The sequence below is a fragment of the Herpailurus yagouaroundi genome, unplaced genomic scaffold, assembly GCF_014898765.1.
Source record: "Herpailurus yagouaroundi ecotype Mexico unplaced genomic scaffold, PumYag 557, whole genome shotgun sequence".
Classification (NCBI taxonomy): domain Eukaryota; kingdom Metazoa; phylum Chordata; class Mammalia; order Carnivora; family Felidae; genus Herpailurus; species Herpailurus yagouaroundi.
In genome coordinates, this window is record NW_024412774.1 from 3,233,622 (window position 1) to 3,255,924 (window position 22,303).

General features: G+C 54.3%; 1 protein-coding gene and 1 long non-coding RNA gene across 2 annotated transcripts in view; both read left to right on the forward strand.

Annotated features, from left to right (window-relative positions):
* The window catches only part of LOC121023444 (uncharacterized), a 16,672-nt gene extending 10,488 nt beyond the window's left edge, over positions 1–6,184 (forward strand). The window contains exons 2-3 of the long non-coding RNA XR_005787395.1: positions 1,778–1,784; positions 6,174–6,184. This is a non-coding gene — a long non-coding RNA (uncharacterized LOC121023444). The remainder of the gene's footprint in view (positions 1–1,777; positions 1,785–6,173) is intronic.
* A 3,365-nt stretch (positions 6,185–9,549) lies between these two features.
* On the forward strand, positions 9,550–21,938 carry RDH13 (retinol dehydrogenase 13). Its single transcript, XM_040465330.1, has 7 exons — positions 9,550–9,742; positions 12,499–12,617; positions 14,164–14,319; positions 16,868–16,972; positions 17,891–18,103; positions 18,930–19,031; positions 20,296–21,938. The coding sequence occupies exons 1-7, from the start codon at positions 9,678–9,680 to the stop codon at positions 20,520–20,522; spliced, it is 987 nt and encodes a 328-aa protein (XP_040321264.1). The 5' UTR covers positions 9,550–9,677; the 3' UTR covers positions 20,523–21,938.
* Positions 21,939–22,303: the final 365 nt, after the last annotated feature.

A 22,303-nucleotide genomic window follows, 5' to 3' on the forward strand; every position in this document is an offset into this window, starting at 1 on the left:
GTCTGGACTCCTGGGTCTGAGGGAGGAGGGACTGGGGGTCTGGACTCCTGCGTCTGAGGGAGGAGGGGGCTGGGGCCAGGACTCCTTTCTTTATGTATTTTTTATTTTCCTATCTTTATGTATTTTTTATTTATTTTGAGAGAGAGAGAGAGAGCGCGCGCGCGCGAGCACAAGCCAGGGAGGGGCAGAGAGAGGGAGAAACAGAACCCCCCGCAGGCTCGTCAAGGTCAGCGCAGAGCCCTGCACGGGGATGGAACTCAGGAACTGTGAGATCCTGACCTGAGCCCAAGTTGGACATTTAACCAACCGAGCCCCCCAGTGACCGGAGGGCAGAGACTTCTGTATGTTCAGCCCCGCGCTCCGTCTGCCGCACATGAGAACAGGGTCTAGCACACATTCAGTGCTGGAGTGATACTGGCTTTCGGTGCATTCGTGTGGACGATGCTTCACTGTTTCGTCCGGCCCGTGTTGACCCCACAGTCCACGCTGAGCGAGGCTGGAAACCACAGGAAGCACCCCTTTGTCCTGGGTTGGCAGGGATGAAAGAATAGAGCGAAGGGGAGACAATCCTGTGGGGTGATGGCAAAGAGCCGGGGCGGGTGGGTGTTCGAGTTCTGACTTTGCCATGAAACAGAGTTGATAATACTTATTACTTCCTACGTGATGCGGGTGTGCTTAGGTCTTCTTCTGAGTACTGTGTGTGTGTGTGTCTGATCCCCACAACATCCTAGGAAACGGGTTCCATTATCTCCTGTCCACACCTGAGGAAGTGCGGACACACACCTTTAGGGAATTTGTCTACGGTCACACAGCAGGTACCTGGTGGGGACGGGCGGAACCCGGGCCCTACAATCTACACCCTGAATCCTCTGGGGCTAGCTTCCCTGTGCAGCCACGTCGTGACTCTGCCCCTTGCTAGCTGTGGGACGCTAAGCAAATCACTCAACCTCTCTGTGCCCCAGTCCGGCCAGCTGTAACACGGGGATCGCAACACTGGCGGCGTTAAGGGAGAACCCTCTCAGCGCCCGGCCAAGAGAGACGCGAGGTTGGGTGTCGATGGTGGCCTTTCTTCCCATGTGTGCTGGGATGGGAGGAGGCTAAGAGGGTCAGGGCAGGCTTCCTGGAGGAGGAGGGGCAGGCAGAGCTGAACCTGGAGGGCGAGTTTGGCAGCCCGAGGCAGCCGGGAGGGTGAGGGAAGAGTGTTCCAGGCCTGAGAGGCGGAGGGGAGGGGAGGGTGTGCTGTGTGCGGCTCCCAAGGGTGCTGCAGGGGGAGGCAGGAAGGTCCCGTGCTTCTGTCTCCAGCTTCTGAGGCCTGGACTCCTGGGTCTGAGGGAGGGGGTGCTGGGGGGTCTGGACTCCTGGGTCTGAGGGAGGAGGGCCTGGGGGTCTGGACTGCTGGGTCTGGGGGAGGAGGGACTGGGGGTCTGGACTGCTGGGTCTGAGGGAGGAGGGGGGCTGGGTGTCTGGACTCCTGGTCTGAGGGAGGAGGGGCTGGTGTCTGAGGGAGGAGGGCAGGGCTCAGCACAGGTGCCCCAGTCCCTGCCTCCAGGTGCTCCGAAGTGTGGAGCAGCAGGTGAGAAGTTGAGACCGAAACCAGAGCCTCCACCCTAGTTCTGGGTCCAGCGCCTCCTTCCTCCTTCTCCGGCCGCAAAGGAGGCCCCTCCCTCTCTTCAAACCAGAGCAAGTGGCTTCCAAATACCAGTGGAGGCTCCCACCCCTGCACAGTCTGACTCAGTAAGTCCTGGGCGGAGGCAGTGAACCCTGGAGACTCACCAAGGGAACCAGTCACTAGGAACCCGTTCCAAACCCTCGCCCGTCCCCAGGGTCAGCGCCTTTTGTGAAGTGAGCTGCAAAGACTATGTGGGTCAGAGTTTGCTGGTGTCCCCAAACCGGGGTAGCTCCGTCACCGGGGACTGGATTGATTCTCTGGGTTGTGGGGGCGGGGGGGCCCAGGCACCACACAGAATTCCCCACTGGGGCTTGATCAGCTAAGCTCCCCCAGCGTCATATCTAAAAGCACCCCATCTCTCTCCTCAACCTCCCCTCCTTACACACTTGCCCACCTCCACGCCCCAACTGTAGGGTTTGCGGGTAAATTCCTAGGACAGAGCGTTCTTGGGGGGACAAAGTCACAGGAAATGTGAGGTGACAGCAGGTTTTTGGCAGATATAAATAAGGTGGGAGCTGTATTTATTTACATATGTGTTAATTGACTTATTCGTTCGGTGAATGGTTCCTGAGACCCAATCTGTGCCCCACACTCTGCCCTGAAGAAAAGAGTCTAATTGGGGGATGAGACTGTGCTGTCACGTGCACTAGTGAAGGTGGCACAGGGCTCTGCGTGTCCCCTGAGGGGGCCCTCATTTCAGCCTCATAGTGGATGTGTGAGCCAGTGAAGGAAGCCTTTCCTGGTTAACTGATGGCTGCCCGGGGTTCTGAAGGATGAATAGGAGTTTTCCTAGGACAGTGCGGCAAGGGATGACATTCTCAGTGTTGACACTGGTAGACGCAATGTGCCAGAGTCACGGAGTAGCAAATACTTAAGGACCTACTTTGTGCCAAGAGAGTTCTGAGTGCTGGCCAGACAAAGCCCCTGCCCTTGTGTCAGTGGGCGTGTCGGGAGACAGGAGATAAACAGGGAGGCACACACGTGAACAGACTCTCAGATCGTGGGAAGTGCCGTGGAGGAAAGAAAACAAAGGTGACGAGATGGAGTGACTTCGGGCAGGCAGGTGTGGTCACTCTATGGGTGGGGGGGGGTAGTCAGGGATGGCCTCCTGGCGGAAGAGGCAGCTGGGCTTTGACCTGAATTTCGAGAATGAGTCAGGAATGTGCAGAGGGAATACCCTGGGGAGGCTGGCGGGTCAGGTCTGTAGGGGGTGCGTCTGGCCAGAGCGTGTGACAGTGGAGTCCTGGTCATGGTGACGACTGTGACAGCAGCAAACGAGAGGGTGGCCAGACTCCACCACGGATGGGGTTGCCCCAAGCCCGGGTCTGGTTGGGGAGGTGACACCAACTCGGGGCTGCCTAAGTGTGCAGAGTGAGGGGCTAGGTTTTTCCCTGCACATCCCCTGAGATGGGTCCACCCTGGTGTGGCACAGAGGGTGGGTCTGAGAACCCGCCTGGGCCCCGCGGAGGAGGAGGGTCGGGGAGGGAGGCTGGTGGTGGGGCTGTTTATTCTTTGGGAAGGATGGAGGGCGGGTCAGTCTCCTGAAACGGTGGGGAGGAGCGGGGGGGAGCTTGGCTCCCAGGCTGGCGGGAGGGGGCTTGGCCTGGGGGTGGGGGTGGGCAGCGACCAGGAAGGGACTCAGATCCCGGGGTGGGGCAGGTGATTCGCAGTCTATTTGGGTTTCCTCCTGAAAAACAAGCGTTGAGTCCTAGTACCTGCTGTAAAGGCCAGTGGGGAGTGAGGTTTGAGGACAAGTAAAATGCTTAGAACAGGGCTCAAGGCTCAGCCTCCACGAAAGAGAAGAGCGATGAACCTATAGCTGAATGACCCAGGTGACACGCGGGAACCAGGAACAGCTCGGCAGCTGGCTCTACATTCCAGTGCCTGTTCTGACATCCAAAGCAACCAACAGCCTCAGCGCCCCCCCCCCCCTTGCTCGGAGCCCCCAGTGACCGCTCGTGTATCAGAGACATTCATTCATTCATCCAACAAATGTTTATCAAGCATCTACACCAGGAGCCATTATAGGGACCAGGGAACTCAACAGCCCCAAACCTGCCTTGTGGAGTTTATATTCTGGTGGAAAACAAAATAAAAAGTCACCTGTTTAGAATGTCAGTGGTGATAGTACCGTGAAGGAAAATAAGGCAGGGGAGGGGGCCAGGGAGGGCCCAGGAGGTGCTCTGGGGATACTACTGAAAAGTCATAGTGTGGTTGGGGAAGGCCTCGCTGAGGTCCTCACTCAAGGGAGGGAGTGAGGTGTGGAGATACCAGGGGAAGGGTTTCCAGGCAGGGGCAACAGCCAGTGCAAAGGTCCTGAGGCAGGGGCTTGTCTGGTGTGCATCAGCAAGGTCAGCATATCTGGGGCGCAGTGGGTGAGGGCAGAGGGGTGGAACGTGAAGACAGAGGGATGATGAGGGTAGATCGTGGGTTCCCAGGGTCACTGTAAGGACCAGAGAGACTGAGGGTGCTATACAAAAGTGTTTTGACCAAGTTTCTTTTTTTTTTTAAATTGACATAAAATTAACCATCTTAAAGTGAACAACCCAGTAGCATTTAGTGCTTTCTCAGTGTGGGGCCACCATCACCTCCATCTAGTTCCAAGATATTTTATTGCTCCTTGGGGCATCTGGGTGGCTCAGTCGGTTAAAGTACAACTCTTGCTTTTGGCTCGGGTCAATCTCCGTGGTTCGTGAGATCAAGCCCCATGTTGGGTGCTGTGCTAACAGTGCAAAGTCTGCCTGGGATTCTCTCTCTCCCTCTCCCTCTGCCCCTCTCCTGCTTGTGGTCTCTCTCTCTCTTAAAAATAAATAAAAACTGAAAAACAAAAAAACATTGTAGTGCCCCCAGATAAAACCCTGTACCTGTTAGCAGCTACTCCCCAGACATTAACAGTGAACATAAACATTTTTGCTTTATCCTTCTCCTGTCTCTCTCTCTCCTTCTCTTTCTCTCCCACGCTTTTTCTGAACTATTTAAAAATGATTTGCAGCCCTGATGTCCTTATACCCCTAAAAACTTTACATGTATTTCCTAAAAACAGGAGACAGAGATTGAGAGAGAGAATGAATTTGGGCCACCCCCCCCCCCCATAGGGAAAGCAAAGGGCTTTGTGGGAGAAGTCTCTCAGCACCTGGGACAGCACCCAATGCTTATCAAGAATTTACAAACCTCAACAACGATCCCCCAAAGAGAGTTTCTAAACACCGTGGGTGTGTCTGGGAACCAGGTGGGAGGTCCTCAGGGGAAGGAATTTGCATGTATTATTCTCTGTGTAATAACAACATTTGCATGTATTATTCTCTGTGTAATAACAACATTAGCAGGCAGGAATGTTCTGGCACTTACTGTGTGTTAGGTCCTTGTGATTTACTTGATGTCATCCTTCCAGACTCTAATGAGCTGGGAAACCATGGCCCACTGCTTGTTTCTGTAAATAAAGTTTTATTAGAACACAGCTATGCTCATTTGTGTGCACCTTGTCTATGGTGGCTTTCCTGCTATAATGGCAGAATAGTTGCAATAGGGACCATACGGCCCATGAGGATGAAATTATTTATTATTTGTCCTTTGCAGAAAACCCTACCCTTGAGGTAGATGCTATTAGGAGCCCAGTTTACATAAGAGGAGAAAAAGGCTCAGACAGGAAATGCTGTATTCAGAGCGGAGAGAACCAGGGATGCCTGGGTGGCTCAGTTGGTTAAGCATCCAACTTTGGCTCAGGTCATGAGCTCACAGTCCACGAGTTCAAACCCTGCATCGAGCTCTGTGCTGACAACATGAGCCTGCTTGGTGGGATTCTCTCTCTTTCCCCCTGTCTCGTCTCTGCCCCTCCCCCCTCTCAAAAACCAAAACCAAAAAACCAAACAACAACAACAACAACAACAACAACAACAACAACAACAAAAACCAAAGAAATTTGAGAGCACCAGCATCTGAACACACAGTGCTCATCTTCTCTCTCCTCCTCTTGGGACCTCCTCTTTTTTTTTTTAAATTATGGAAAAATACACATGACATAAAATTTACTATCTTAACCATTTTTTAAGTGCATAGTTCAGGGGCATTAAGTACATTCACGCTGCTGTGCAACCATCCCGCCATCCGTCTCCCGAACTCTTCTCATCTTGCAAAACCGAAATTCTGCACCCACTATACACAGACTCCCCATTCCCCTCTACCTCCCAGCCTCCCACATCCACTGTCCTACTTTCTGCCTCTATGATTTTGTCTCCTCTAGGGACCTGACATAAGTGGAATCATATGGCATTTGGGCTTTTGTGACTGGCTTACTGCACGTAGCATAGTGTCTTCATGGCCGGATAATACTGCATGTGTGTACCAGATTTTGTTCATCTACTCATCCATCACTGGCCACGTGGATTGCTGTGCCCATGCTCTTAGCCACTGCCCTCCCATTACTCCTCATGGGATGCTTTCACAAGGAGGAAACCATTATCCAGGAACAATGAGAAAAGACAGATAAACAGAAGGTGAAAAACAGTGAAATCAGCCGTCACTTTGCCTGGCAAAGATCCTACGCAGAATATTATACTTTTTTTTTTAACTCTAAAAATATGTACATTGGTATATAAACTTAAAAACAGAGAGAAATAATCAGCCTGCCCTCTCAGCTCCCCATACTGGTGGTTAAGTAAGTAAGTCATGGGTTTCTTCTTCTTCTTTTTTTAATGTTTATTTCTGAGAGAGACAGAGAGAGACAGACGGTGAACAGGGAGGGGCAGAGAGAGAGAGGGAGACACAGAATCCGACAGGCTCCAGGCTCTGAGCTGTCAGCACAGAGCCTGATGCAGGACTCGAACTCATGCTCCACAACGAGATCATGACCTGAGCCGAAGTCGGAGGCTTGACCGACTGAGCCACCCAGGCGCCCCCAGGAAGTCATGGGTGTTCTTAAACATTAAAGTTGAAGGCAGAGTCTGTCCGGAGCCACATACAGATGAATTAATTTCACTGTCAGCGTCAGGAGGTCTGTGAGGGCAGAGACCTTGTCTGTTTTGTTGCTGGCTTCCCCAGGGTGTAGTTCAATGTCTGGGACACAGTAGGTGCTCATTAAATAATTGCGGAAAGGAATACAGAAGAAGGACTAGTAGAGAGCAGGACCCCTCTACTACTGACAGGCATTGAGGTTGCTTTTACTTGCCTCTGGCATTTTGTTACTACACAGAGACAGGGCTGTGAGGAACATTTTCCTGTGGATCTTTCTTTCCAAATGACTAATTCTGTCTTAGCACAAATTCCTACGGGAGGAATGACCAGCTCAGAGATATGCACAAACATTTGTGCCATGTATCGCTGAACGGCTTTCGGGCAGGTCGTCCTAATTGAAACTTCCGTCAGTGGGTGTGACTATGTGTTTAACCACATCCCTGCCAACACTGGACATGAGCATTGTCTCGATCTTGCCAATCTGATAGGTGGAAAATATCATTTTGTAATTATCCTAATAAGCATTTGTTTGCTTCCTAGGAAGGCCGAGTAGTTTCGCGTGTGTGTTGACTTTACTTCTTTGCAAACTGCCCATCATACCCTTTACCTACGCTCCCCTCTCCTTGTTGCAGATTCATAAGAGCTCTTTATATATGAAGGATGTGAATGCTTTGCCATGTGGTGGGTAAGAGGAGCCAGAAATTGGGAGAAGGAAAGTCACTGCTCCAGGCACACATCTAAGAAGGAGAGCAGGAATTTGACGCAAGATCTGTGTAGGTCAGGGTCTGGGGTTCCTTAGCACAGCCTCAATGGCACCTTCCCCTTTCACATGCCTTGTTCCCTCCATGGCCCAGGAGCCCCAAGTTCCCACAGTCTCAGAAAGGGGAGAGGCTTTTCACCAGACTCAGTCACCTTTGCCACATCCCTATTCTTTGCCCTACAAACCTATTTGTTGGTGGGTTGTGTAGATTAAATACACATAGTAGGTACTCAATAAATAGTTGCTGGTATTATTGTTTACTTTTTCTTTTAAAATTTCCCTTTAGCCACATCTCTTGCGAGCTCCCTCTCCCTTCAAGCCAACCTCCTGTCGTCCCAAACGTGCATCTCTCTCCAAACAACTTGCCTCATGACTCTTAGATTTTATATACGCTGTTACACCTGTCTGGTTGCCCCTCTTCACTTGTTTCACTTGCCAAACTCCTATGCATCCTTCAAAACCCTATTTGGGTTTCCCCTCCTCTGGGAACTTTTTCCACATTCCTAGGCTGAGTCTCCAATCACAGATCCTGGACCCAGGGCTGTTGTGTTCCCTTTGGGTGCCCTGTGTCCAAGAGGGCACATGGAACTCACAGTTTTCAGGACACTACAGAAATGAGCAACATCACCCCAAGGGGGAAAAATCATTAGCTCCAAACTACAAAAGCTACAGACCCAAAGTGAATACATTTCATTCTATACCTACAAAATGTTACATCAGATTTGTCGTCCAATCCAATATTCAAAAATCTCTTGGGACATTTGGAAACAATTTATCAGCCAGATTTTTCTCACCTCCTAAGAATTCTCAAGCATGTCTGTTGATTGCAGACAAATGCGATCGAATCGTAAATCAAATGAGTTACTTGCGGTCAAGTAATTTCCAAAACCAGATTGTAAAAAAAATTTCAGTTTTTCTTTCAGTCAGCTTTATTGTGGGACGATTTACATGCAATAAAATTCACTATTTTTAAGTGAACGTGCTGGTAACATTTCACAAATGTACGTAGTCATGCGTATAACCGCCAGTAGGGTTGCCACAGAGACTATTTCCAAAACCGGAAGAAGTTCCCTTTCTGGTGATCACTTCCTCCACCCCTGGCCCCGCAGATCCTGTCTTCCCCTATAGTCTTGCCTTCCCTGGAATGCCTCTAACTGCGGTCACACGGCATGCAATCTGGTGTCTGGCTTCTTATATTCAGAATGATGCTTTTGTCCTTCATCCGTGTTGCGGCAACTGCCAGGGGTTCATTCTTTTTATGCAATAATGACCCATTGTATAAATTTACAATAATTCATCCAGGAGTCCTGGCCTCCATCTCCTCCTCCCTCAGACCCAGCAGTCTAGACCCCTAGACCCTCCTCCCTCAGATCCAGGGGTCCAAGCCTCCAGCCCCTCTTCCCTCAGACCCAGCAGTCTAGATCCCTAGACCCTCCTCCCTCAGACCCAAGAGTTCTTACCCTCATCCCCACCTCCCTCAAACCAGGAGTCCAGGCCCCGGCCCTTCCTCCCTCAGACCCAGGAGTCCAGGCCCCCAGCCCCTCCTCCTTCAGACCCAGAAATCCTGCTCCCAGCCTCTTCCTCCCTCAGACCCAGGGGTCCAGACCCCCACCACCTCCTCCCTCAGACTCGGGGAATTCTGATCCCCGGACGCTTCTCCTTCAGAACTGGGAATCCAGTCCCTACCCCCTCCTCGATCAGACCAGGAGTCCACGCCTTGATCTACTCTTTCCTCAAGGACCCCAGGGGTTTGGGAACCCCAAGGTACTAAATCCTAGTTTCTAAGCACTGAAGTTCTCAAATTCTCTCATAATGTCTATGAGGAAGGTACTACTGGTGAACACGCATTTTAGGTGGGAAACAGGCTGACATATCCGAAAGACACACAGAGGAGGGCAGCCTGGAAGCGGTGGCAGAAACCGCAGCAGCAGGATCGTAACCCTCGTGTCACAGTAGAACCCCGCCGCGCCCGGTAGCTGAGCGAATATGACTTCATTGAACCCGCGCACTGGCCCAGCCCCTCATGCCCCGCCCCTAGGCCACGGCCACGCCCACTGCCCCGGAAACTACCATTCCCAGCCGCAGCGGCGCCAGGGCCCATTCTCATAGGTCCCGCCTTGGAAGCCCCGCCCCCGGAAGCCCCACTCCCGAGACGCCCCGCCTCTTCCCGGAAGCCTGAGTCCCAGACGGCCTGGCCTTCCCCACGTGGGTCGCCGGCTGAGCGGTCCCGGGGGCGACCCAGCGGCGGGTCTGGGGGAGGGAGGGGGGCTCCGCGTCCGACCCCCGCTCCTACCCGGCATGAACCGCTACCTCCTGCCGCTCTCCGTGCTGGGCACGGTGGCGGGTGGCGCCGTGCTGCTCCGGTGAGTGCGCTCTGCTGGTGGGCCGCCGGCAGCCGCGAGGGGGGAAGGCTGGGGAGAGGTTGCTTGGTGGCTGACGGCCTAGAACTCCTCCAGCTCACCCGACCAGCCCGCCCCCAGACAGTGTTGGGGGGCAAACCTAGGTAGGCCCCCGAGGGCAGGTCACGGCCCAAGGTCACTCCGAGGAAGGGGGCGGATCCGGGCCCTTGTGAACCTGCTGGTCTAATTGCTTCCGTACTTGTCATCGATTATTGAATCCGTCCTGCGGACACTTATTGAACGGTCTCCGTAGTCATGTGCTGGCCCCGGTGCAAGGAAAATGTGTGCCACATTAAGCTCTCTTATCCGAAATCGGGGACGCAAACTGAATTGCCCAACACAGTGCATGACCAGATTGAACTGCATGGATTATATATACTTGTCTCTCCTGGGCGAACTCCCTAAAAAACCCCACAGAAAACCCAGCCAACCCAGTATTCCATAGCAGCACTGCTTCGGAGAGCTTTCGGCGCTGATGGAAGTGTTTTATATTTGTGCTGTTCGTTATGATAGATAGCACTTAAAGTATAGTTGCATCGTGCCTGTAATTAACAATATGGTGTTATATTGTACACTCAAGAACTTGTTAAGAGGGTGGAAATCACGTTAAGTGTTCTTACCGCAATTAAAAAGAAATAGTAATATATAATTTCTTTTTTTCAGAGAGAGGGAGAGAGAGGGGGTCGAAGTGAGCAAGGGACAGAGAGAGAGAGGAGAGAGAAGCAGGGCTCACCCAAAGTGGGGCTCATGTTCATCCCAAGAGGGCCTGGAGCCCATGCCATGCGGGCGGGACTCAAACTCACAAACTATGAGATCATGATCAGAGCTGAAGTCAGATGCTTAATGATCGAGCCACCTAGGTGCCCAGCAATATGTAATTAAAAAAAAAAAAAACAAAACGGTTTGTTTATTTTTGAGAGGGAGAGGTGCAGGAGTAGGGGAGGGGCAGCGGGAAGGAGAGAGAACCCTAAGCAGGCTCCACCTCAGCACAGAGCCAGTGGAGGGGCTTGATCTCAAGACCGTGAGATCAGGACCAGAGCCAAAATCGAGTCGGACGCTCAACTGATTGAGCCACCCAGGCGCCCCAGCAATATATCATTTTATTACAGTTACACAATACAAGAGATTGGCTGGGAGGCCTGAAAGTGATTGGAATATTGAAATGCTTTTTTTTTTTTTTTTTTTTTTTTTTTAAGGGAATGAAGCATAGACTGTAAATCCCTTTGAATAATTACCTTTGGGTTTATTTGCTGGGGCTATGATGCAGCTTCATTTTGAAGTTGTTACTCCTGGTCTGATAAAGCCTTTTTCATGTACTTGGCCTGTATCTTGTTATTTATTTATTTAAAAATATTTTAAATGTTTTATCTGTAAGATGGAGAGAGACAGAGCATGAGTGGGGATGGGGCATAGAGAGAGGGAGACAAAGAATCTGAAGCAGGTTCCAGGCTCTGAGCTGTCAGTAGACAGCCCGACACGGGGCTCGAACTCACGAACTGTGAGATCATGACCTGAGCCGAAGTCGGACACGCAACCAACTGAGCCCCCCGGGCGCCCCTATTCTTCATTATTTTTAAAAAGTTTATTTGTTTAAGTAATTGCTACACCCAACGTGAGGCTTAAATTCACGACCCCAAGATCAAGAGTCGCTTGCTTTTCCAACTGAGCCAGCCTGGTGCCCCTATTTTTTTTTTTTTTTTAAGGTTCTTTAATCTTTATTTTTGAGAGACAGGGCGCGAGCAGGGGAGGGGCAGAGAGAGAGGGAGACACAGAATCCGAAGCAGGCTCCAGGCTCTGAGCTGTCAGCACAGAGCCCGACGTGGGGCTTGAACCCACGAACCATGAGATCATGACCTGAGCCAAAGTCAGACGGACGCTCAACCCATTGAGCCACCCGGGTGCCCCAGAGGTGCCCTTATTTTTAATTTAAATAAAAACTTAGCCCCAGGTGGCTGGTGGTTTCCGTCTTGTACAGCTCCCTTCTCTCATATGGAGATGGCATTGTTTGGCCAGTCCCCCACTGGTGACATTCAGTTGTTTCCAGTATTTGGCTTCTGTGGGACATGGGTAAAGAGTAAGGGTCCCCCTGCCCCCCAAAGATGGGCACGTCCTAATGCTCAGAGCCTGGGAATATGGTCCTTTACCTGTCAAAGGGGACTCTGCAGATGCCATTGAGTCAAGGACCTTGAGATGGGGGGGTTGTCCAGGTGGGTCCACCGCAATCACAATGGTCCTTCCGAGTCAGGGACGTGAAGACGCTGTACGGCTGACTTTGGGGCCAGGAGGGGCCAGGAGCCATTGGGCACCTCTAGAAGCTGGAAGAGGCATGGACCGGCCTCTCCCCTAGAGCCTCTGGAAGGAACACAGCTCTGCCAACACCCTGCCCTTATCCCAGTGAGACCCGTTTCGGACGCCTGCCTGCAGAGCCCTAGATCCAGCAGAGTTTAACCACCACCCCCCCCGGCCCCGAGGTTGTGGTGACTGGTTCCAGCGGCCACAGGAAACGAACACAGCGGGTCTTCAGGAAGTACTGATTGTCATAGAGGCTCCCCCACACCTGGCCCTGCTGAGCCCTTTCTTTACCTGTGACATCACAGTGGCCCCCATGCAGTCACCAGATGTCCTTTCCGTCTTTCGGTTTGGGGAACACAAGCTCATGTCGGCACCTGCAGCAAAGGGTGCAGATGGACAGAACTGACCACGTGGTTTCTCGCTTTCAGAGACTATGTTGCTGGAGGGTCCTGTCCCAGCAAGGCCACCATTCTCGGGAAGACGGTCATTGTGACCGGCGCCAACACGGGCATCGGAAAGCAGACCGCCTTGGAGCTGGCCAAAAGAGGTGAGGCCCCAGCGGGCACCTGCTTTCTCTGCCCGAGGCTTGGGGTGTGAGGTCTGGTGCTGGAGGGTTTGCGTTCTGGGGGACGCTAAGGCCTTCTGGTTGTCCAGGTCCAAAGTCATGTCGGCTTAGGCCGGAAAGGTTCTCCTCTCTGAACGCGGTGAGGGAGACTCTGGGTCTCCGAGGAGGCTGTGGACACCCAGCAGTTTCTGCTGTTGGCTTTTCTCTTGGTGCCGGCCTTGCGCTCCCTTACGGTAGTCGACTCCGTCCTGATGGCTGGCTTGGGGCCTGGGTCAGAGGCTGGGGGTGAGGATCTGGCTTCAGGCTCTTCCAGGCTTACTGGTCGAGCGTTTTGTAGAAGGCCCCTCGATCTGGGTCCGGTCAGTGTTTTTCTCCTGGTCGGACTGGGGTCCTGGCGGACTTCCGGGCGGGAGGACTGCCCCGCTCAGCACGTGAAGGTCTCCTTCCAAGTTACAGTCAGTGGACATCCTGTCAGGTCAGGCACCGGAAAAGGAGGAGTCGAGGATTTGCGTCTGAGCTGCTGGAGGAGCAGAGCCGCCACTGGTGGGGGCGGGAAGGCTGCGGCGGGGCAGGCTTGACGGCTGTGGGAGATCGCAAACTTTCTGTGGGCTCGACGGGCTGGGGTGGCTGGGGAATGGGTCCTGGCGGGCCAGGCCGGAGTGGGGTCTACCCCTGTCCACCCCTGAGGTGAGAGCGGTGGGGGCCGTGATGGGCAGTCCCCCCGGCCCTGGGGTTTCCCCAAGGAGGGGGCACGTGCTCCCCCCAGGAGAGGGTGGACACACCCACCGCGGTCCTGAGGTCCCGAGGCAGCAGAGGATGAACGGATCCGTGTCCCGTGAGTTCCCTTGTGGAGCGTGTGAGGGACAGTGGGGCCCGGTGGCGGGCAGGTAAGCCACACACATCCACGCGGTCCGCACCATGGCTGCTTGTCCTTCTTCAGTCCCTGGTTCTTGTCATTTTTCTAATTTTTTTTTTTTTTATGGCTGTATTGAGATTTAATCCACACAACACACAGGTTACCCACTTATCCTTTTTTTTTTTTAATCTTTATTTATTTTGAGAGGGAGTATGTGTGCACGCAGGGGAGGGGCAGAGAGAGATGGGGAGAGAGAGAGAATCCCGAGCAGGCTCTGAAGTGTCAGCATAGGGTCCGATGTGGGGGCTCAAACCCATGAACCGTGACGTGAGATCATCATCTGAGCTGAAATCGAGAGTTGGACACTTAACTGACCGAGCCACTGAGGGGTCCCCCGAGGGGAGGATTTAAAAAATATTCTTTATCTCGGGTGCCTGGGTAGCTCAGTCGGTTGAGCGTCCGACTTGGCTCAGGTCATGATCTTGAGGTTCGTGAGTTCAATCCCCGCGTTGGGCCCTGTGCTGACAGCTCGGAGCCCGCAGCCTGCTTAGGATTCTGTGTCTCCCTCTCTCTGCCCCTCCCCCACTCATGCTCTCTCTCTTTCAAAAATAAATAAACATAAAAAAAAAAGATTAAAAAAAATATATCCTTGATCCTGTCCTGGGCTTCCAGGAGGCAACATCATTCTGGCCTGTCGGGACATGGAGAAGTGTGAAGCGGCAGCAAGGGACATTCGCAGGGAGACCCTTAATCACCACGTCAGCGCCCGGCACCTGGACTTGGCCTCCCTCAAGTCCATCCGAGAGTTCGCGGCGAAGATCACCGAAGGTAGGAGGGAGGACGCCGGCCTTGAGGGGCGCGGTGGGGTGGCCAGGCTTTGAGGAGTGAGTTTAAACCAGCCAAGTCCTAGGGCTACCGTGGGGTGTTGGTAGACCGCGGCCCGTGTTTTCGGACAGGGGCAGACGTCTGTGGGAGAAGATGATACGCTTTTTATCTCTTCTGGTCACGTTAACGTATTTTACGTGTCAACCGTTTACGTAAATGGTTGGAAGAACTCAAAAGAGTTATCTTTCTGGATATGCGGACATTGTATGGAGGTCAGATATCAGTGTCTGTAAATAAAGTTTTATTGGCACAGAGTTGTGCCCGTTAGTTTACGTATCATCTGTGGCCACGTTAGTCCCGCGACGGCGGAGTTCAGTAGAGACAGACGGTATGGCCTGCAGAGCCAAAAGTGTTCAGTCTGGTCCTTTACAGGAGAAGCTTGCCCTGTCTGAAAACGAACTCCTTCGGCATTAGATCCCCCAGACGCAGAGGCCCAGATGAGGCTGGAAGTGCGGGGGGATGAGGGATGAGTTAGCCTGGTGAAGGGCAATGGTGCCGACTCTCCACGGGTTTCTGAGGCTCCCTGGCTCTCGGGGGTGGCGGGTGACGCCCGGGACGCAGCCAGGAGTCGGATCCAGGCTCTGCGCGGGGTCCTGTGTGGGGCCACGGCCGCGACGATGGGCACAGCACAGGGTACCCGGCCCTCACGCTCTCTTTGCTGGGTGTTTCTTTCTGCAGATCCGGGGACTAGGCTGGCATTTTTCTGCACTGCATCACACTCGTGACTCTCTCGTCTTGCTTCCCACCCGATGTCCTCAGAACTGGTTTACGTCCTTATGTTTGGGAACAGGAATGACATTTATGAGAGGAAACGTTCAGAAAGTACAAACGGGGATACAGCCAACCATCTCCCTGCCGCTAGCTCCCAGACACCTTCTTCCTCAGATGTATTCAGTGCACCCCTTCTTGGGTGTCCTTCTGGAGACTGTGCATTTCTTTTTTTTTTTTTTTTTTTTTTAAATTTTTAATGTTTATTTTTGAGAGAGGGAGACACAGAATCTAAGGCAGGCCCCAGGCTCCAAGCTGTCAGCACAGAGCCGGATGTGGGGCTCGAACCCACAAACCATGAGGTCATGATCTGAGCCGAAGTCGGACGCTCGACCCACTGAGCCACCCAGGCACCCCTGTTAGTGCGTTTCTAAAGCAAGCAGATATATATACCTGCCCTGGGCCTTTTTGATATAATCGGAGCATGTCATACATGTGGTGCTTTTTCTCCCCTGTTCTACCCAGCAGGTTCTAGTGTTTTCCCTTTTTAGAGGGGGAAATGAATCAGAGCATTCTGTGTGCCTTGGCCAGGGTAGAGCCAGGGGATTTGAACCCTCGTCTGATGGTTCCAGGTAGTTCCGTGCTACCCCATCCACCATCAGATAAAGAACGAAATAGAGGCTCTGTTTACAAGGTGCTGGATAACTAGTCTGTTGTCTCTACTGAACCTAAAAACCACTTTGAGAGTGTTGTGGGTTCCACTGTGTCCCCTCAAAAGAAGATGTGTTGGGATCACAGCCCCCAGGACCTCAGAACGTGACCTTATTTGGAGACAGGGTCTGTACGGAGGTATCCAAGTGAAAGTGAGGGCAGCAGGGTAGACCCTACTCTAGTATGACTGGAGTCCTTGTAGAGAGGGAGGTGAGGACAACAGACAGATGCTGAGGCAAGAGACAGAAGGCGGACAGTTGTTTACGGGCCAGGGAGAGAGCCAGGAACAGATTGTCCCTCACGGTCCTCAAAAGGAGACAATCCTGAGACCCGCTGATCCCGGACTCCCCGCCTCCAGAGCTGGGACGCAGTATGTTTCCGTGGCCCGTTGTTACGCGGCCCTAGCTGACTGATACAGGGTGGAGGGTGCTGTTATTCGTCCCATTTTACAGACAAGGAAACAGGCCCAGGGAGGGACGGCCGCTTGTGCCTGTGGAGAGGCAGGGCTGGGAATCGGTTGCCTGCTGAGCTGGAGTTCCCACGCGTGACCCCCCAGTTTCAGGCCCCGAGGCCCCTGCAGATGTGGCCTCTTCCCTTTTCAGAAAACGTCTCTGAGCTGCAGGTGGGGCGTGTCTGTTTTCAGAATATAGCAAACTGGTTTGAGATCTCAGTCTCTTCACGGTTGTGGAGGCCAAAAGTCCAGGATCGAGGTGTCAGCAGGGCGGCACTGTTCCTGAGACAGGACAGTCCCTCCTGCGTCTTCCAGCTTCTGGAGGTGGCCCTCGGTCCTCGCAGGCGCATCGCTCAGTCTCTGCCTCCGTCCCCACAGCACACTCCCCCCGCTGTTGCTGTCTGAGTCCTGTTGGTTTAGGGCCCCACGATGACCTTATCTTAACTAGATAACTTTTGCAAAGACTCTGTGCAAAATCAGGCTGTGTTCCCAGACTCCGGCTGGGCGTGAATGTCTGGGGGACAATGGTCAGCCCAGGGCAGGGGGTGCTGTCCCCCCAGCTGCGCTCGTGCTTCACGCAGGCGTGGGACTGACACGTTTGCCCTCACCCCTGTCCTCCAGAGAAAGAGCGCGTGCACATCCTGATCAACAACGCGGCTGTGATGCGGTGCCCCCACTGGACCACCGAGGACGGCTTTGAGATGCAGTTTGGCGTTAACCACCTGGGTGAGGCCTCGGGCTGCGGGCTGTGTGGGGTCAACGTCGGCCTGGGATGTGAATGGGATCCTCTGTGGGTCCTCCTCACTCTCAAGGGCAGCTGGGCGGCCACTTGTGGGGTCACCGGCAGCTCAGGGAGTTGCCTGCTGACAGCCGGGTGCTCCGCCAGTCCTTCAGATCCGTCATCCGTCTCGGCCTTTTGACCCCTTGTCTGTCCTCCAGTCTGTCTGTCCTTCAGTTACTCCGTCCACCTGTTGTCACCCTGAATGCAACAGGGGTTCCCTTAGCAAGGGCGAGGAGGAACTAGGTACTGGGCAGGTGCCAGTCACTGGATTAGGGCCCACCCTCATGACCTCATTTTCACTTGATTGCCTCTGTGAAGACCCCTCTCTCCAAATAAGACCACATGCCGAGGTCTTGGAGGGCCATAACTCACGTGACTATCACTCAGTGTCCTATTGGCTGGGGCCCAGTCACATGACTGATGCCAGTGCAAGGAAGTCTGGGAAATGTAGTGCTTCACTGGGCAGCCCTGACAGTTCTATCGCTGAAGGAGAAATGGAGGAAGGATTTGGGGAGACGGAAGGCGGTCCGTCCCCCAACCGACCTCATTGGATTCGTGCAGAGCTTGATGTTGGGCTGGATCTTTCTTTCCTGTGGGGCCGCCCTGCTCGCTACAGGACGTTTATTTAGGAGCGTGCCTGGCTGGCCTCCACCCACCCGATGGCCAGAGCACCTCCCTTTTCTCTCTGCAGTTGTGACGACCGCAACTTCTAGGTGTTGCCAGAGGTCCCCTGGGGGATGGATCTGGCCCCTGTCCAGAGCCATGGGTTCCTGGGAGGGTCACACAAGGTCATGTTTTCAGTGCGGTCCTATGTGCCAGGTAAGAATTCAGGGAAAATTGCCTTTTTGTTGTCCTGCATCCAGGTCACTTTCTCTTGACGAACTTGCTGCTGGACACGCTGAAAGCCTCGGCCCCTTCGCGGATCATCAACCTCTCGTCCTTGGCCCACGTCGCAGGTCACGTGGACTTTGATGACTTGAACTGGGAGAAGAGGACGTACGACACTAAAGCGGCTTATTGCCAGAGCAAGGTGGCCGTCGTCCTGTTTACCAAGGAGCTGAGCCGGCGGCTGCAGGGTACGTGTGTGGCGAGCCTCGCTGGCCTCTCTCTTCCTCTAGCTCTGCGCCTGGAACAGTCCTCCTGTGACGCTGGGCCCATGGGAGGTCAAGCACGGGTCCCAGAACAGAGTAGGTGGACACGGGACACGCACGGCACCGTGTTCACTGGTGCGCGAAGCAGACGTCACTGATGCATCGTGGCATTCTCCCCGGCTCATCCCGCACCGGCACCTAAGCCTTTGGTGCTCTGGGCTAGCGGTCCTCAACCGTGGGTGAGTCGGCACCCCTGGAGACATTCGGCAGTATCTGAAGACCGTTGGGGCGGCGGAGGTGGGGGGAGCGTTGCTGCTGGCATGCAGCTGCCCAGCCTCCTGCCGCGGACAGGATGAAGAACGATCTGACCTCAGCGTCCAGGGGGCCGAAGTCGGAAGGTCCGCCCTGTGCCCTTGCTTCTCAGAGAGCATCCGTGGACCAGCCACGTCCATTCAGCCAGGAGCTGGCTGTAACTAGCCTCTCGGGCCCCACCCCGAGCCACCGCCTCAGATTTCTCAGGGGATGGGGGGGTGGAGCCCGGCAGCTGGGGGCTCTCAGGCCCTCCGGGGGATTTTCACGTACGTTCAGGTTCGGGAGGCCCTGCTCTAGGCAGTTATGTGACAGAGCTGCTCTGCAAGATGAAACCACTCGCTGTGGAAGTTTCTGAGCAAGGGGGGGTGATGTGGATTCAAGGGGAGGACGCGGAATGGGATGGCCCTGGAGCCGAGGGCGGGCGGCATCAGCCTTCCAGGTGGGGCGTGAACCTGGTGTCTGCTCACCCCCTCGTCCCTCTCCTTCCCTCTCCCGTCAGGCACGGGCGTGACTGTCAACGCTCTGCACCCCGGCGTGGCCAGGACGGAGCTGGGCAGACACACGGGCATGCACAGCTCTGCCTTCTCCAGCTTCACGCTCGGTAAGCCCCCTCCTGGCCTGCGGGCCCTTAGCCGAACCCCTGCCCGCCCCGCCTGGGGCCCAGCTCCCTTCAGCGTATCAGTCAGACCCTGCAGAGACACAGAATAGTATATATGCAGATGCTCGGAGAGACCTGTCGTGAGGGATCGGCTCGTGCATTTCCGGAGGCGGAGAAGTCCCCGTGATCTGCCCTCTGTCTGCTGGAGGCCCAGGAGAGGTGGTGGTGTATCCTGGTCCAAACCCAGAGGCCTGTCAACCAGGGGAGCCCTGGTGTCAGTCCCAGCCCGAAGGCCAGGGGCCCTGGTGTCTGAGGGCAGGACACGGATGTCCCAGCTCAAGCAGAGAGAGGGTAGAATGGGCTCTTCTTCCAGCTTTTTGTTCCGTTTGCACCTTCAACTAATTGCACGGTGCCCACCCACCTTGGTGAAGGGTGAGCTCTTTACTCCTTCAGAGAGTATCTCATGCTCAGAGACTCTCTCCGGGGCTTGGCTCTGCCCCCTCCCTCGTATCTTCCGGGGTACTGAGAACGAGTTACTGGTACATGTGGATCCAGCCTGCCATCCTTGGAAATAGCCCCAGGAAACAGGCCAGATCCTGCTCGATGAGAAAAACCGAGTCTCAGAGAAGGAGACCATGGAGCGGACTCCTGGTTGTGCCTGGGGTGGCTCCAGCTTCACCCCAAATGAGCTTTGCCACCCAGGGAGGCATCCTCCCCTCCCGGAGCCTGTTTCCTTAACGACAAAGCGAGGGCCATAACAGCACGCTCCTCACCGTCGTGAGGATGAGATGGCCCTTAAAAGAACCGGCAGAGGGTCTGACCCAGCTTTAGGCTGAATAATTAGAACTTTAGAACTAGGCCTGAAAAACATTTCGTGGGTGGGTGCTGGATATCAAAGATTCTAAGTTGAGGCTGGCGCTGGAGACATTTCATAAATAAAAGTTATTTTAAGCAAGAGGAGGTAGGGTAAGGACTCAGAGCTCAAGGAGAGGAGGGAGAGCTCCCGTGTTCCTGGGGAAAGCTGGAGAGGCTTGCTGGGGAGGCAGCTTTGGGGCCGGTCTCTGGCCCAAAGGTGGCTGGGCAGTGCCGGGGAAGGGAACCCCTGGTGGAGGGAACCTCGGAGGCAAAGGCCTGGAGGTGGGCCGTGTGGGCCTGCGGTCCGACTTCTGGCCTCTGTGGGCCCGGGGCATCGTGGTGGAGGCGTTGGGCTGTTTGTGTCGTCCTCCCAGAACGTGTGTGGACTGAATGCCCCATGGGCTCCTTGCAGGGCCCATCTTCTGGCTGCTGGTCAAGAGCCCCCAGCTGGCAGCCCAGCCCAGCACGTACCTGGCCGTGGCAGAGGAACTGGAGGGCGTTTCTGGAAAGTACTTTGATGGATTCAAAGAGAAGCCTCCAGCCCCTGAAGCTGAGGATGAGGAGGTAGCCCAGAGGCTTTGGGCTGAAAGTGCCCGCCTGGTGGGCTTGGAGCTGTCCGGTGGTTCCTCTCCTCAGTGAGGGGACAGCCCCTCCCAGAATAACCTTTGGGAGTAGGTATCAAAAGCACGCGGGAGGCTGAATCACCTGGATGCAGCAGCCAGACCAAGGCTGGCTGCTCTGTCTGCAGCACCCTCTAGGTGGCAGTGTTTGCCAAGGAATTCTGGCTGCCACGCCTACGTCACCCTCCAGGTGGCAGTGTTGGCCGTGTGAGCCTCAAGACCAAGGCTGCCGTGCGCGCAGCGCCCCCTAGGTGGCAGTATTGCTCAAGGACCAATGGCTGCTACCTCCACACCATCCGGTAGGGATCCCTCGTGGCTCTTGCCTCCTCTCAGGCACAGTGGACCCGGCTGCAGGTGCACACCTGGCCCATCGGCCGGCAGGGGCACGGGGCCATCAGACGCCTGCCTTGTGCCTGTCACTGGGAACTGCCGAGGGAGGAGTCCGCTCCCTCTGCTGTGGCCGCGGCAGGAGAGCCAATGACGGCCACGGTGCCGAACTGTACACCCCTGGGAAAGCTGTCAGCCGGACAGGATCAAGTTCACGGTTCCCTGCAGACCGTGCACACCCGCAGTCACCTCTCCGAGCCTCGGTTTCTCCCACTGTAGAATGTGCAGAATAACTTGACTACCTCCTAGGATGGTATGGTGGTGGGTGAGTTATCACCCGGCGCGGTGAGTGGCAACTGTGTGTTCCTTGCTGGCACCAAAAAGCTCGGTCATCAAGATACGAATACCTTAACATTAAAAAAATGTGACATTTGAGGTACGTGGGGAGCCCAGGGATGCCGTTCCACGTCCACAGAACAGCGCACGATCGTGCCCCAGATGCCAACGATGCCGAGGGAGGGAGTGGAAAGGCACTAAAGACGGCCCAAAGCCTTAGAAGTACAGTTAGTTTTCTTTCTGTTACCACATCAGACCACAACAGCCGAAGGGTATGTTTGGGATGAACGGACTCCGGTTGGCACCTTCCAGCACGGACCCCAACGATCCCCACCTCCCCCTGTTCATGTCCTTCTTACCCTCTGAGAGAGGGCTGGACCTAGCTACTCACTTCCAGCAAAAAGAATGCTGCCAAGCTGACGGAACAGCCGGTTCTGTGGTCAGGCTACTTGATCGGCATCTGTTGTGCTGGCCCTCGCCCTGCCTCGCCGAGAGGAGCTGTGAGCTGTCCTGCGCAGACATCCCAGTGGCCGGGATGGCCAGAGAGGAACTGAGGCCTCAGTGCAGCAATCCAGGAGCAGGTGTGAACACCAGGAGGTGGGAATCATGTTGGGGGGGGGGGCGGTTACCCTAAGAGCCTGTCCACCACAGGGATACACCCCCCCACATACATACATATGTGTGCGTGTATCCTCATATAATCTGTGTATTTCTCCCTGTGGGATCAGGGAAAATACTTCTTTTTTTATTTTTAAGAAATTTACATCCTGGGCCCCTGGGTGGCTCAGGTCATGATCTCACAGTTCGTGAATTCAAGCCCCACGTCTGGTTCTGTGCTGACAGCTCAGAGCCTGGAACCTGCTTTGGATTCTGTGCCTCCCCCTCTCTCTACCCCTCCCCCGCTCATACTCTGTCTGTCTCTCTCTCTCAAAAATAAATAAACATTAAAAAAAATTTAACATCCAAGTTAGTTGACATACAGTGTAATGATTTTCAGGAATAGAATTTAGTGATTCATCACTTACATATAACACCCAGTGCTCATCCCAACCAGTGGTCTTAATGCCCCCTTGCACATTCAGCTCATCCCCCCCTTCCCCAACACCACTCCAGCAACCCTGTTTGTTCTCGGTATTT